General features: G+C 39.5%; 1 protein-coding gene and 1 long non-coding RNA gene across 14 annotated transcripts in view; one reads left to right on the top strand and one right to left on the bottom strand.

The window, feature by feature from the left end:
- Positions 1-15,176, bottom strand: part of LOC141801391 (uncharacterized) — an 87,303-nt gene that overhangs the window by 32,542 nt on the left and 39,585 nt on the right. The window lies entirely within an intron of this gene.
- The window catches only part of cspg5a (chondroitin sulfate proteoglycan 5a), an 86,981-nt gene that overhangs the window by 53,616 nt on the left and 18,189 nt on the right, over positions 1-15,176 (top strand). For all 11 annotated transcript variants that reach the window (XM_074684413.1, XM_074684408.1, XM_074684409.1 and 8 more), the window contains exon 3: positions 7,814-8,002. In XM_074684413.1, the coding sequence (XP_074540514.1) occupies positions 7,814-8,002 (189 nt within the window). The remainder of the gene's footprint in view (positions 1-7,813; positions 8,003-15,176) is intronic.

Raw genomic sequence — 15,176 nt, 5'->3', positions numbered from 1 at the left:
TCAATGCCTGCTGCCTCTCCCTGGTAATCCACCAGCCCTGCTTGGCTGTTCCCTGCGATCTCATCCCCGATCCCCCGAACCTCCGACACCCCGTACCCCCGACCACCCGAACCCTCGACCCATGTTCCCGGAGGTCTCCCTGGGGATAATGAAGGGGTGGAGGAAAGAGAGGAGCACAGAGAACTTTCATCTTTTCCCTGGCTCTGCCCCTGCTCCACACTTTCCTCCTCTCTATCAGGCTTAAAACTCCGCTGAGGAAAACACAGTCAGACTTAGTGATAGCCCGTACAGGCAGATCCAGCTGGGAACGAATGTTTTCAGAACTTACATTCAAAACCTGTCTCCTCAGAGACTTTCAACCAAGCCTGCTCCTGTTTTTCTGGTCTCTGTAGAGTACACACGTCGTATCGTATAACTCTGGATGATGACACACCACACAGATTGTTTTCTCCTCCATCCTCCGGCGGAGTTGGAGCTGGAGCAGGCGGCAGTTGCCCCCCAACGTTGTCAAAACAATGACGTCGTGGGGGAATATTTTGAACTCGAGCGAATTCGCGTCTACCGCCCAAACGCGTGAACGCTCCAAACTCGCCGCGCCAAACGCGCGAATCGCGCCGCGAGAGGCGAATCGGCGGCTAAACGCGTCTTTGCATAGACTTTGTATGTAATCGCGCCGCAAATTCGCGTTTGGTGTGGCCACACCATAAGGCCTGTCATCCATACGAAACTGTTGTTTTGTGATAAAAAAAAAAAAGTGTTTTCTGAAAACTCTAGCCAAAGTGAAGAATGATAAGATAAGATAAGATAAGATAAACTTTATTGTCAATTGAAAAACTCAGTCCGATATGGGTTCAGCATGCGTCGAGCTGCACCCAACGGTGATTTTTCCTGGTGTGTGTGGACGTAAGAATTTTTAAAAACGAATGAGAGGGGGGGTTATTTGTTTTTGAAAATGCTCAACTTCACTGTATCTGCAAGGCCCCAGTTTTGTGCCTTAGCAGGAACAACTGGTAATCTCCTTAAACTGAGTTTTTATCCCAGTATCTTAGTCTCCGAAAACGATAAAAATTACTGAACAAATAAAAAAGGCAGCGTTAATCAAGCCCTTACTCTCACCCTGAAATGTCTCTGCTTTCACAGTCTGGTAAAACAAACAAACAAAAGAGTAAGTTTGCAAGGTTTGCTTGTGGTTTTTGTCTCTAATGTTTTGTCTTCATGCCTGATTCTGCAGGATTAGCAAAAAGATTTTCTGTAGAAGTTTTGGTTTCAGACAGAGAGACTGTACAATAAGGGCTTTGGTAAAAGATCAAAACATCTATGAGCAGGATTTAATGTTTTTTTTTTTTTCCAGCAGATAAATGCTCCACTGATTTAAAAAATAAATAAATGAATAAATAAAAATGAATAATAATAATATAAATTATAATTTACATAAAAGGATAAATAGGTAAAGCCCTGTGATTGGCTGGCCACCAGTGCAGGGTGTACCCTGCTTCTTGCTCCTTGACGGCTGGGACAGGCTCCAGCCACCCGGGACCTTATATGTGAGTGGTTCGCAAAATAAATTAACGAATAAATATAAAATAGAAATAAATAAACAAATCTAAAAATATGAGAATATATATAGGAAAAAAAATTATGAATTAAAAAAAAATTTTAAACCCTAAATTAATAAGAAATATAAATAAATAAATAAATAAATAGGAATTTAAATAAACAAATAAATACATAAATAATAATAAAAATTAAATTAAAAAACTAAATAAATTTGAATATAAATAAGTAAATATATAGTAGTATAAATAAATAAAAATGAATAAAAATAATAATAAAAAACCTTTATAAATTAGATTATAAATAAGTAAGTGTATAGGAATATAAATAAATAGATAAACACATAAATAAATAAATAGTTCCAAGCCCTTGGGTGCTTTGAAAGGAGCCTATAGAATAAATGAATATTTATGATTCATATTATATTTAACTTTAAATATATATATATTTTTCTTATCCCTCGTCTCAAAAAATAATAGTGAAAATGTGATTTAAGAAGTGCAGATGGTGAAGTAGCCTGTGAGGTTTGCTGGGCCTAAGGCTTGAATCCAGCCTACGACCTCTTTCCTTCCTGTTTCCTGCTTTAACCACTGTCTCTTCCTGTCTGATTAGAGGCATAATCCCCAAAAATAACTTTAAAAAAGAAAATGTGTGTTATTCTTTAAAGATCAAGTTTAATCTTCTTGTAAGTGCATTAATCAAACTATTATATCTATCGGAGTAGTTAAAAAATACATCCCCACATCTCTCCAGAAGCAGTTTTTAAAAAGATGGTCTTTGCAGCAGTGGGTGATGGTGCTCATGGGAAATGTAGTCTTCTTCCTGGGCCTTTTCAAAATGACCAAAACATGAAAACACCTCACAGCTTCCATGAGTTAACATTTCAGTTTGACCTTATTTTAGGAAAAGTTGCCGAGTTAAATCAGGATCCAGGTCAGAGCTGCTGGTCCGGCTGAAAACTGAAGCGTTCTCGCTCCGAGGAACTCTGCGTCAGGAATTATAAACACAGGCGGCTCGGTGGGTACGATCCAGCTCGATTGTTTGGTCATTCCTTTGCAATTACAAATGTAGCAGGACATTCACCCTGGGCTGCTGCTGCGTTTTTTTTTTTTCCCCAAATGTCAAAGAAAGAGGGGGAAAAAAATCAGCCGCACAATGTCAAAGCCAAGGCATGATTCAGCTGGAGGCGCTCGGCAAAGTGCAGGAGGAGGAGGAGGAGGAGGAGGAGGATGAAATGGGGAGGTAAAGAGCCAGTGAACAAGAAAAGAGATTTTAAAGAAGACAAGCAGCAGGAGAGGAGGAGGAGGAGGAGGGAGCAGAGAGGAAGAAAGACAAAGAAAATTGGAAGTAGCCTCCAAAGCACCGCCGTGTCCCCGTGGACGGCTGAGCCAGGATTCATGTGTGTGTGTCAGTGTGTGTGTGTGTGTGTGTGTGATGGAATGACATGTCAGCGCCGCATCTGCTCCGTTTACTGCTCAGCTGGGTTGCCATGACGACCAGCACCATCCTCGCTTGCCTTCTCCCTTTGTGCCCCCCTCCCTCCCTCCTTCCCTCCTCCTGACTCCGGCTTACATAAACCTCCTCTTTGTGTGAAGGCAGAGCGGCTCTCGGGTTGAGTGCATCGACGTCTCCTTCAACATGTGATATCAGGCATCATCTCTTTCTGTTTCACATAAACCGGCGCTCAAAATGTCTCCTGGCGTGTTTCCAGCTTTTTGATTCAGCTGACCGACTCAAAGGATAGAGCGTTCAGGAAGGATGGAGGAAAGTCGAGGCTGAAAAGGAGCCTGACTAGCATGGAGGGAGTGGCCTGACACCTCCGTTCATTAAAGGCCCTGTAAGGAGGTTATAAGTCATCTTCAAGTTATCTCTGTTTTAAAGTGGGGAAAATAAGAATTGAGGGCGTCAACTTTTTTCTCATCACATTTTTTTCCAAAGATGCAATTCAAACAAAATTTCTCCCAGACATTGGTATTAACTCAAATAATCCACACATGAAAAGAAATCACAACGTTCAGGTCCATAAATAATGATTATGGTGAATTAAGTACGATAACACAGGAAAAAAGTATTTAACACACCATGGAAAGGCTGTATACTTTGGCAAGGAAATGCACCATACCACCTGAAATCTGTCAGTAATTATTACGATAAAAAAGGTTGTTTTTTCACCAAGCAGTTAAATACCACACACCTCATGATGGGTAAAGGCAAAGAGCTCTCTGAAGACATTCACAACCTGATTGTTGCTCAGCATCAGAATGGAACTGGTTACAGACTTATATCAAAGCACCTGAATATTCCAGTCAGCACCGTTGGGGCCATTATTCACAAGTGGAAGAAGCACCACCTTACCATCAACAGGCCACGCACAGGAGCTCCTTGAAGATTTCTGACCAGGGAGTCAGAAAGATAGTCAGAAGAGGACTCAACCAGCCAAGGACCACCCTGAAAGTGCTCCAGAAAGACTTGGAGGCAGCAGGTACAATTGTTACAGAGAAAACAATAGGCAATGCACTCCACCACCATGGCCTCTATGGACGCTCAGCCTGCAAGACTCCATTCCTCAAGAAAAGGCATGTTGAAGCTGGTTTAAAGTTTGCTAAACAGCATCTTGACAAGCCTGTAGAATACTGGGAGAATGTTGTCTGGCCAGTATAAAGCTCCAGGCCAGAAGGTGGCGAGGCAGTCCGATTAAAACAGATCCTCCTTATAGCATCTTTAACCTGACTGAGTTTACAAAATTTGGTTGATGCCACAGTTCAAACAATAGCTCTTTGTAACTAGAAAAGCACTCAGAGAGCACAGACCTCCACCAAGCATATTGTGATTGTCACCAACACTTTAGTCCTACTTTAATGTTATACTCCCTTTCAGCAGACTGTCTGCTACAATTTGTTGTTAGTTGCAGGTTTGTACGATAATTTGTTTCCTGACAGGGTTGAAAACGATGATGACCCAGTACATATTTCATATTCTGGATCTTAGTATCCAGAATATTGTCAGGATCTGGATCGTACTTTTAAGTCTGTCAGAAATTATGGTGACCTTGTCTTGTATTGTTTTGCAAAGCAATCCGACCATTTATGGTGGAGTTATATACACATATGGTGAAAACAGCCCTATCTCACAATGATAAAGAATCCTTTAAAAGAGTCCTGGATCTAGGCAGTGATCCAGATCACCTCCAAAATTTAATCACTTCTTCTTTATCCCATTTTGGACATTTCCTGAAAATTTTATCAAGATCTGTTTGTTACTTTTTGAGTTATGTTGTTCACAAACAGACAAACTCTCCTTGGCGGAGATACTTTTCCTACAGTGTGAGAAGGTGCTCATGGGAAACTGAGTCTTCATCTCTAGGAAACACTACCCATTCCAGCCACAGGTATCACTGCAACCAACATCAAACAGATGCTTTGTGTGGTCTTCTTCAATTACAGCTGCTCTGTTTCTAGCATTCACCCACATCTCCATCAGGGGCTGGCTCATTAAGATTCTCTGTAGTCCTTTCTGTTACGCTGACACCAGCGAGCTCCGAACAGACGGAAGAAACATCTTTGATACGGATGAAAAATACATGAGACACTTTAGCCTTCACGCTCGAGATACTTTGAGCAGTGTGGTGTTTTCTCTTTGTGCGTGTTTCTGTCAGACACTTTGACAGCTTCATGGACGAAAAAAGAAAATATAACGCACCCATGAGGACGACCTCTGGCTGGATCTCCTCTTTCTTACAGCGACTGTCAGTTAGAAAATAATGTTTACAGAAGGCACGATGCACTAAAACTTCAGATGAAGGATTTAATTACACAGATAATTCATAGAAATGATGGGACAGTTGAACGTAAACCTTCACATGGTCTACTTTTTTAAAGCCGGGCATCAAAGCGCCGCAGATCCCCCCACATGTCCGTCTCCGTCTCATTAAGACCTGAGTTATATTTGCCGTTTTAGTCGCCGAACAGTGTGTAGACAAAGCCATCTGCTGCTGTCATGACGTCCCCGGGCGGACTCTGCATCCTGCCAAACGGCTGCAGAGAGCGTCTGGGACCCTGATGGCAGCTGTGTGTGTTTTACTGTGTCACATATGTACATCACATGGATGCTGAATGCATTGTGTGAGATCTTACTAACGCACATGTTTCATGATGGTGTGTATCTGTGACAGAGTGTGTGAGTGTGTGTGTAGCTAGAAAATCCCCTGGGCTCTGTTTTTTCTCTTCTTCTTCTTCATGTTTCTATTTCCAGACTCACAAAGTGCTGATGTTATCCCCTCTTTTGAATTCAGCGCTCGAAAAACCTGCCGTCCGCTCTTTCTCTCTGCTCACCAGCCGACAGTCGATGGATTCACAAAAACAATAATGATTTTATGTAACAGCCATAAAGCGGGAAGTTTTAAGAGCTAAATCTGAAGAGATCGAGGAGGTTAATCCTGGGTGTTGATTTACAGCACGTGAATGTCTCTATGACAACACCACGAGAGCAGAAGAAAGATAAACAGGAGACAGATAGAGCACGAGCTAAAGGCTAACACAGGAGCTAAACTGTTTGTGCTAATGTTCGTTCCAACCCACAGTCAGCAGTTATTCTGCAGTGGTCTGTTCAAACTTGAGAGTCTATCAATAAAATGAAGAGTGAGGGGCTGCTAATAGCGCTACACTTAGCCGGCTACCGACACATGGTGCAAACTTGTGTTAGCTTGTTATCATGTTTCAAACAACAGCACTACATAACTGTACTGATAAATACCTTATGTTGTCGCGTTGTTTCTGGTAAAAAGTTGTTTTGAGCAAAGAAAATTTGTTTCAAAACAAACACACCCCTGGTTAAAAGTCACACCTTTATGACAGTGTGTGTGAGACTCCAGGCCAGAAGGTGGCGCTGCAGTCCAAATAGAAGAGATCCTCCTCACAGCAGCTTTAAACAAATCTACATCTTAAAAATCTGAGACAGTTATCACAATTATTTATTCATCTTCAGTATCTACATCTTAAAAGGGGCATAAGTCCAGCGTAGTAGTCCAGGTTGGGTTCAAACCATAGACTGTATAAAACATGGACATAGTTTCTCCAACGTCACCCGTCTATTTCTGAAACGGAAAATGAAGCAGATCGGCTATAGCGGCCATATTGGTAGTGGCAAGGGCTTTGCTTACAGCCATAGGGCGCCTGTCGGTTACGTGATCCTGAGCTGTGCCTCAGACAGAAGATTCATTGTGAACCAGGCTGTAAATAGGTTAATTTCTGCTTTGAAAACAGCTTTTTTTGGCTTGGTGTGTTCGTGACTCCCACTACTTTTGGAGCCAGCCTCAAGCGAACGCTCGAGAAACAGCAGATTTTAGCACTTCAGCATTGTCTCATATTCTTAAACCGGAGGTAGCCGCTTGGTTCAAATCCTCTCCAGTTAAAGGTATAAAAAGCCCAAAAACAACTTGGAAAAAAGAAAATGCAAATAAACCATTAGCAAACTGTTAGCAAAATAACCTGGAAGTGTGTTTCTACCACCAACTGGACTCAGAGGGGCAGGGAGCGCTCATGGACAACTTAGTCCTACACTTTTAAAAACATATTTTGGGCTTTAATGCTGGTATTCAGAGAGGAGAGGACAGTGGAAAGAAAAGGAAATCGAAACTTCAACACTTTTAAAAATGGTCTTAAAACCCATTTTTATTCTTTGGCTTTTAACCTCGGCGAGGCTTAATTTCTTTTCCCGGTCTTATTCCCTTTTATTTTCTTTTATTCCCTTTTATCTGCTTTTATTTGCTTTTAGTTGTTTTAAAAATGTTTTGTTTGATGTGTCTGTTTTTCCTTATCTGTTTTTATCCTTCTAATTCAGTCTACCTGTACAGCACTGTGTTTACAGCTGTGGTTGTTTTTCAAAGTGCTTTATAAATAAAGTTGGCATTGTATGATATGGATACTGATTGCCAGGTACCAGGTATTGGAACAATATTGTTCAAATGTGAAAGTTACCAACCTTATTTCAGACCCCTTTAGCGACTCGTTGTAAAAAAAAAAAAAACTGACAAATGTAGTGTCTTATTCTGGAGTTGGGAGACTCTGGCATGTGAAAGCACGTATCTATCTTACTCTTCTTGATGAGCAGATTGCTAACACCTAGCCGTTTCTAGCGACTTCTGCTAGCCAGTAGCTGCATTGCTTCCTGAAGATTTGGTGACACTGTTTCCATGTTGCCCTGAACGGTTTGAGAAACGTTTCCTCACTAACTCCTGCTCCTCTGTCTCCGTCTCCTCTAGATGTAACGTCCAGGACTACATCTGGCACAAAGGCGCTCGCTGCGAGTCCGTGGTGACCGAGTTCCAGGTGATGTGTCTGGCCGTGGGCGCCTCAGCCCTGGTGGTCCTGCTGCTCTTCATGATCATCGTCTGCTTCGCTAAGAAGCTCCACGTGCTCAAGACGGAGAACAAGAAGCTGCGCAAACGCAGGTAAGGCTCCATCAAGGCGAGGTTTCCCTCAGGTCTTTTCCTCGGGCGTTTACTCCTCTGGTTTATTTGGAGCGAAGCTGATGAGTAATTTCTGCTCACATGCTTCTGATGATAAACAAACCAAAGTTGACTCCACCTCTAAAGATCCTGTTTCAGCCTTATCCCACCTCCAAGCTCCAGGCTCGGTGGATTCATTCAGCCAAGTTTAAAGGATCAATCCAGCAACAGGAAAAAGCCCAGTCTTTATTCTTTGCTCAAAGGCACGGAGCAGCAGCAGCACGTTTATTATCAGACATGCCGAGCCTCAGCTTCAGCACATTCCTCTCATCGATGTTAGAGAGTGACAGAGAGCGCTGTGTTTCTGGGACTGGAGCTGCCTCTGAGCCAGACCGCTGCCCCGCGTCGTGTTTAGTGTGAAGTTAATAAAATGACAGAGACTTACTGGTCCGTGGAGGGAGGGAGGAAGAGCAGAGGGGGAAAGGTTTAAAAAAAGAAGCTTGGCAGAAAAACTGAGGCTTCAGAAAGTGGAAAGAAAAATCAATTTGTCTTTAGTATCCAGAGATAAATCTTACAAAGAGACGCTCGTTTAGAAAATAAAGTAACTGGTGGCACTGATGTATTACACCTGGTTTGTTTTTCTGTTTTGATTCTGAGCACTTCTCTCGCTCTGCAGTACTCCTCCCAAACACAAGAGGGCAGTATGATTGGATCAGATTTGCTTTATCACAGCTTTATCATAAAGCAACTGATACAAGAGAGGATAGAGAGGAGACGCCAGAGGAGATGAAACGTATGTTTTGGCCCATGTGCAGAAATACTGGACATACAGGAAATACGTCTCACTCAGCTTCCATAGGTGGCGCTGTGTCCTTTTTGAGAAGTGAAGAGGAAACAGTATTCTAAGGATCATGGCTGACATGGATGCAGCTGACTGAGCTCATAGTCTGATTTCTTAATCAACATGTAAACGTACTGACAGTGACAGGAAAAGGAGAGGAAGAGAGGAGGATCCTTTACTTCCATAGGAGCCATTTTTCCTCAGCTTCATGTGGATTAAAGTCATTCAGGAGCTGCAAAATCTACTTAATCTTCACAATAAAGACAAAAAAGTATGTAAAACTAACACATAGTAAAAAATCTAGTGGAAAATGATCAGAGAAGTTTTTTGTGTTCGCAAATCCAATCCAATCCACTTAATTTTTATAGCACATTTTAAAACAATCAAGATTCCCAAAGTGCTACACAATTAAAATGTAACATAAAAATCAATAAAAGAAACAAATAAATAAAAAAATAAAAAAAGAAACCAATGGGAGATATCAAAAAAACAAAGAGGTTAAGACTATAGAAGACATAAAAGGACAGACATTGCACAACTCTCATGGTGAAAAAAGTTTTACATGTAATGTCTTACTTTTTTTTTTTTGGATCAATTCACAAATAATATTTATAATTTAAAAATGTCACAAATTTTCTTCTTTAAAAAAATAAATAAATCAATAAATGTGCAAAAAATTGCATAATTCAGAAAATTTGAAATTTTAATTATTTTCCAAAACTTCATTAATTTGAAAAAAATGAAAATAAAAAAGGTTGTAATTCTACAAAAAAATGCCAAATTTCAAAATAATTAAATTTTCAGAATTTTTTTTAAAATTCTTCAGACTTGAATTTAATTTATTTTCAAAATTTTGCAGAAGTTAAAATTTTCCAAAAATTAGAAAAAAAAATATCTTCAAAAATCTTTAGATTTTTTCCTTAATGTGGAAATATTGAATTAAAAAAAAATCTCCAAAATTAAAAAAAATATATATGCAAAAATCAGAAAAAAAATGATAGCTTTATTGCAAGTTTTGATGCATATTTAGTTCAATAAAATTGTTTTATTTAGTGTCAGTGTCTTTAATCACTAATATTTTTTTTTAAAGCACTGCAAAGGAGTCAAAGAGCTACAGGTTGAAGACTTTTGTGCTTAAGAGTTACGTGGGCTGGTGATTACATCACATTTGGCATAATAACAGTAATATTAGCAACAAAAGTGACTCAACCAATGATTCCAACATGATTGGTTAATTAAAGCTCTGATCATGAGCTGTTGAGTTGCGGATATCTTGGACAGATGCAGCTTTCCAAAAACATCAGCAGACTCATAAGAGATGGAGTCGCAAAATCTCAGAGTGAGTTTTACTCTGGTTTCCTTTTTTATCCAAAGATTATCTGAAAATACAACCCAGCTCATAACAGATGCTTTTTTTTTTCTTAGAAAGTCTCTGAAAGTCAGATACATTTTGGAGAACATCCTTTAAATTCTCACATCGATTCATCGCCTTCTCCCTGTTTCTCTTCTCCTTATTTAGAGGAGATGATATATGATAAAATATGTAATCTAGACCCCTGTCAGAGTTCATCTTTCGGCTAAAGGAGATCCATCGAGCGTTTATTTCTTACGACAGCTCATCCTGCTGAAAACAGCCTTTCTATTCTGGATGTTTCTTGTTAAATCTGGTGTTTATTCCGTCAGAATAATCTTGGTTTTTAAACTTAAACAAAGAGGTAAGATCGTGTCTTATCGGCTGTGGAAATGAGGTTTTAGTCATCTGGTAAAAATGAAGAGAACGTCTGAAATCCAGAGGAGGACACAGTCCTTCACAGGAGCTGAGGAAAAACAATCAGCTGATGCTTTTGTCTGATTTCTCTCTGAAATCACTTCTTTTCACGGCACCAATGACTCAGACTGACGGAGGCAGGTTAGAGCCTTCACTGAGGCTGGTGCTTTATATCTGTGGAGCAGTCACACACACACACACACACACACACACACACACACACCTTTAGCCTGATGCAGACTCACAAAGATGAAGAAGGCTGTTACGACGGGATATCAAGGTTAGAAAACTGCAGGGAGGAGGGAGGAGGAGGCGATAGAGGAGGATGAGGAGGGTCTATGAGACAGAGGAAGATGGGGATGGGGGGATGGGTGATGGAGGAAAGGAGGACAGTCTGAGGGAGGAGGAGGGATGGATCAGCTGGGATAGGAAGCAAACAAGTGAGGAAGACGATGGAGGAATGCAGGAGGCAGGTGGTGAACACCTCAGGAAAAAAAGGTTCAGCTCGGTTTCTTGTATCGAAACAGAAGCAAAGAGACGTTTTCACTCGAACAGCGTGAGTCAGGAAGAGGCAGACCTTGAAAAAGACTCTGAACAAAAACTCTTTGTGTCCATCGAAGGTGCAAAAAGGTTGTCGTGACCACCTGTGACGACTGTTTCTTCATGCAAGGAAAAATACACGATGAGCAGGTGATGATGCAGGAATCCAGACAGGGAGAGATCATCCACTTATTACGCAGCTACTCACTCAATACATAAACAATCCTACACAAAATAAAGATGTAATAAAGATTTTATGGATGTTTTTTTTTTTACCGGACACAACGTGACGAGGTAAGGTATTAATCAGTACAGTTACGTAGTTGTTTGAAGCGTGACAACAAGCAAACGTTGTAGGCTTGTACCGTATGTCAGTATATGTAGTGCTATCGGCAGCCCGGTGCTATGACGTATCTGTAGGCTAACGAGACAACAAGCTAACTGTCAGTTAGTTTAGTAGCCGTGAGGGTTTCCAACCGTCCCCTAAAGTATAGAATCGTCCTGTATTTCACACTTTAACGTTGCGACCCCTTTTGAATACAGGATGCTAAACTTGCTTCTGCCCACCAGTAGCGACAGTAGATTGGTTGATTTTAAACATGGAATAAGTGCTCCTCTTTAATTGTGTGAGAGAGGTATACAGAGCTGCTACCATTATATATATATATATTTTTTTGCAATTTTTTTAAAAGGTTAAAGTTAAAAAATGAAGTGAACTTTTTTTTAATTTTGAAAAAAATGAAATTTTGTGAAGCTTAAATTTTTTTTCTGACAATTTGCAAATTTCTTATTTTTGAAATTTTTTATTTTTTTGCAAATTCTTTAAATAAAAAAAATAAATCTTGCCAATTTATTAAATGCATTTAAAAAGAAATAATACTGCAAATATACTTGAAAAAAAAACAGTGAAATGTAATTTTTAATTAAAATTTTTGCAAATTTTTGCAATAACATTTTTTGAAACGACAAAGTTAAAAAATTCTGTGAACTATTTTCAAATTTGTAAAAAATAAATTAAAATTTATTGAACCTTCAAAACAAAAATGGAAATTTTGCATAATTTTTTTAATGTTTGAAATTTCACACTTTTTTATCAAATTTTTTAATAAAAAAAAATCCTTCCAATTCATAAAATATATATAAAAAATAATAATTCTGCAAATATGCTTGAAAATTTTTTTTTGTGAAATTCAATTTTTACTTGAAATTTTTGCAAATTTTTGCAATTACAAAATATTTATTTTGTGTTCCACTGTAGAGATAATTAAAAGCTGCCCACTGCAGCCACCACAATGCACCAGACGGTTAAACTTGTATTTTTAAAATTTTAAATGTCACAGTGATATGAGCTACTTTGATTTTCTTCTCTACGTCTACCAGAAGAATTAGAAAATGCAATTTCATGATTTTATGATGTAAATTGGAAGTGGGAAAAATTGCCCTCAGTTTTTCAAATGTGTCTTTTAAGGTTTGATCGATCATATGAGGCTCATTGTGAGGTAAAGAGCTGAAAATGTGATTTTTATTGACCTCGTTAATTTGAGCACAGCAGCAGACGATGGATGAGGATCTGCAAAAAGGTTTTAAACTGAAATGTTTGCATTTCAAAGAATCGATCCAAGAACCAGAAAGGAGCCGTCAACCAGGAGGTGAGCTGAGCAGTCATTAACTGACAGATTGAAGAGCAGAATATAAAGAGGAGTGAAGGATGGAGTGGAGGATGGAGGATGGAGGATGGGGGTGGGGGTGTTGCTCTGGCTTTGCTCCACCAGTGTTTCAGCGGCTATCTCCCTAGCAACAGAGCAGCCGCCCGGCGATGGAGCGAGCGCTGAGGATGCAAATGTGAGCCCAAGCACCAGATCCTCAACGCCGGATCCTACGCTAACAGGTCTATTTTTATCCGCACTGGGAGGGTGAGCGCGCTGGCGATGGTGGAGGAGATCATGGGCGATGAAGATGAGGGTGAGGAGGAGATAGACGACCAGCTCGCAGAAATAAAACGGGGAGAAAATGGTGATGTCATTGGTCCTCCGCATCCAGCTGAAAGTAGGGCAGTCTGAGCAGGAGGGGGGAGGAGGGGAGGCGCAGGGGGAGGAGGGGTTGACCTACATACAGCTGTGCGACCTGAGGGGTGTGTGTGTGCGTGTGTGTGTGTGTGTGCAGCAGCGGCGCAGCATGAAAGAGACAACACAGCCTCATCAAGTGGTCGGCAAAAGGAAATCGAAGAGGAGGAGGAGAGGGGAGATGAGAGGAGTGAAAAGGAGGGCAGGAGGAGGAGGGAGGAGAGAAAGAGAAAGTGAAAGAGGAGAAAAAAGCTCAGTGTGACACTTTCAGGGGTGTGTGTGTGTGTGCTGACAAGGCTCATGAATATATGAGACTCCCACACACACCCATCTGCTCTGTGTGTGGATGCAGTGTCAGAGCTTCGGTGCCGCAGTCGAATCAGGAAGAAAGGAAGAAGTTTAAAATCAAGAAAAGAAAGAAAAAGGGATGAAATGAGATTTGTGTCCGTGCACAGAAAGTCTGCAGAGTGAGAGGTCCAAAGCTGGTTTATAAAACCTGAGCTCACCAGGAGCCGACAGCTGATCAGAGTCCTGTCCCTCATCTCTGATTGTCCTGTCACTGAGATCATCAGTTTTAAACACAGACGCTCAGAAACTCACCGTCTCTTCAAACACACGACGAGAGGAAGAGGAGGGAGGAGGAGAGACATCAGAGCGTGAAATTTTAAGGTTGAAAGACGGCGTGCAGAGATGACAGCTCGCCGTGATAGACGCAGGATGAGATGAGAAGAGAAGAGCACAAATCTGTGACATTTTGACAAAGTCTCCTCTGAGGATTCAGTGAAACACTCCCAGAAAACTCAGATCCTCCGTCGTCTGACTGAAGAGCATCTCTGTGCTCTGAGGTTTCAGCCGTCAGGGTTAGGATCACCAAGTCTCTGAGCTGAAGTTTTCTGAGTGACAGCTGGCCAAACTCACTGTACAGATTAGTCCACAGCTGTGAGCAAACACTGGGACTGAGAAGACTAGATCAGGACGATAAGAATGGGGATAAGATAGAGATACAGACTCAGAAAGTTAGATCAGATATCTGCAACAAAAGGCCGATGCAAACAGCAGATCTACTCAACTCAGGTCTACGCTGCTCTGTCATTACCTTTACTGTCATAGGCGACATTTATCCTCAGCTCACCTGGATTAAAGTCAATCAGGAGCCACATTATCTACCTTATCTTTATAATAAAGACAAAAAGTGTATAATATGTATATGTGATGTCTCAGTTTTTGATTTTTAAAACAAATGTTAAATGTTAAAAAATAATTTTAAAAAATCTGCAAAGGATTCACATATTTTTGAAATTTGCAGATTTACATTTTTTTAAGTAAAAAAATTTGCAAATAAATATTTGTTTGAAATAATAAAATTCGCAAAAAATGATAAAAAGTTGCCAATCCCAAATTTTGTAATATGAAAAATTTAAAAAAAAAACTACAAAATTGTTATTATTGCAAAAATTTATAAAACCAACAAAATTGAAGAATTTCCAAAATAAAACATTAAAATGTTGAAATATTAAAAATTGCTGAATTATTTTTTAAGTTTTTTTTATTCATTTGCAAAGATTACATTTAAAAAAAAAGTGAGAAATGTAAATATAAAAAATACTAAAAATATTCCCAAAATTAAAACAATCTGAAATTTAATAAATTTAAATTTTTTTAATATAAAGAAATCCCCCCAAAAAAACACAAAATAGTTATTATTGCAAAAAAAATATAAAACCAATAAAATTGAGGAATTTGCAAAAAAAAAAAAAAAAAAATTGGAAATATTAATGCATATCTGAATTTTTTTTAATTTTCTTAATTCATTGGCAAATATTACATTTAAAAAAAGTGGAAAAAATTTAAATATAAAAAAAACTTAAATATTAAAAATATTCAAAAACTATAAAAATCTGAAATTTAATAATTTAAAAAAATCTACTCATCAGACTTAACTAATATATTCTTATATTGATAAAT

Source organism: Halichoeres trimaculatus, unplaced genomic scaffold, assembly GCF_033239565.1.
Source record: "Halichoeres trimaculatus isolate MK-OKI-2021-1 unplaced genomic scaffold, fHalTri1.1 fHalTri1_scaffold_12, whole genome shotgun sequence".
NCBI lineage: Eukaryota > Metazoa > Chordata > Actinopteri > Labriformes > Labridae > Halichoeres > Halichoeres trimaculatus.
This window is presented reverse-complemented; position numbering and strand designations above follow the sequence as displayed.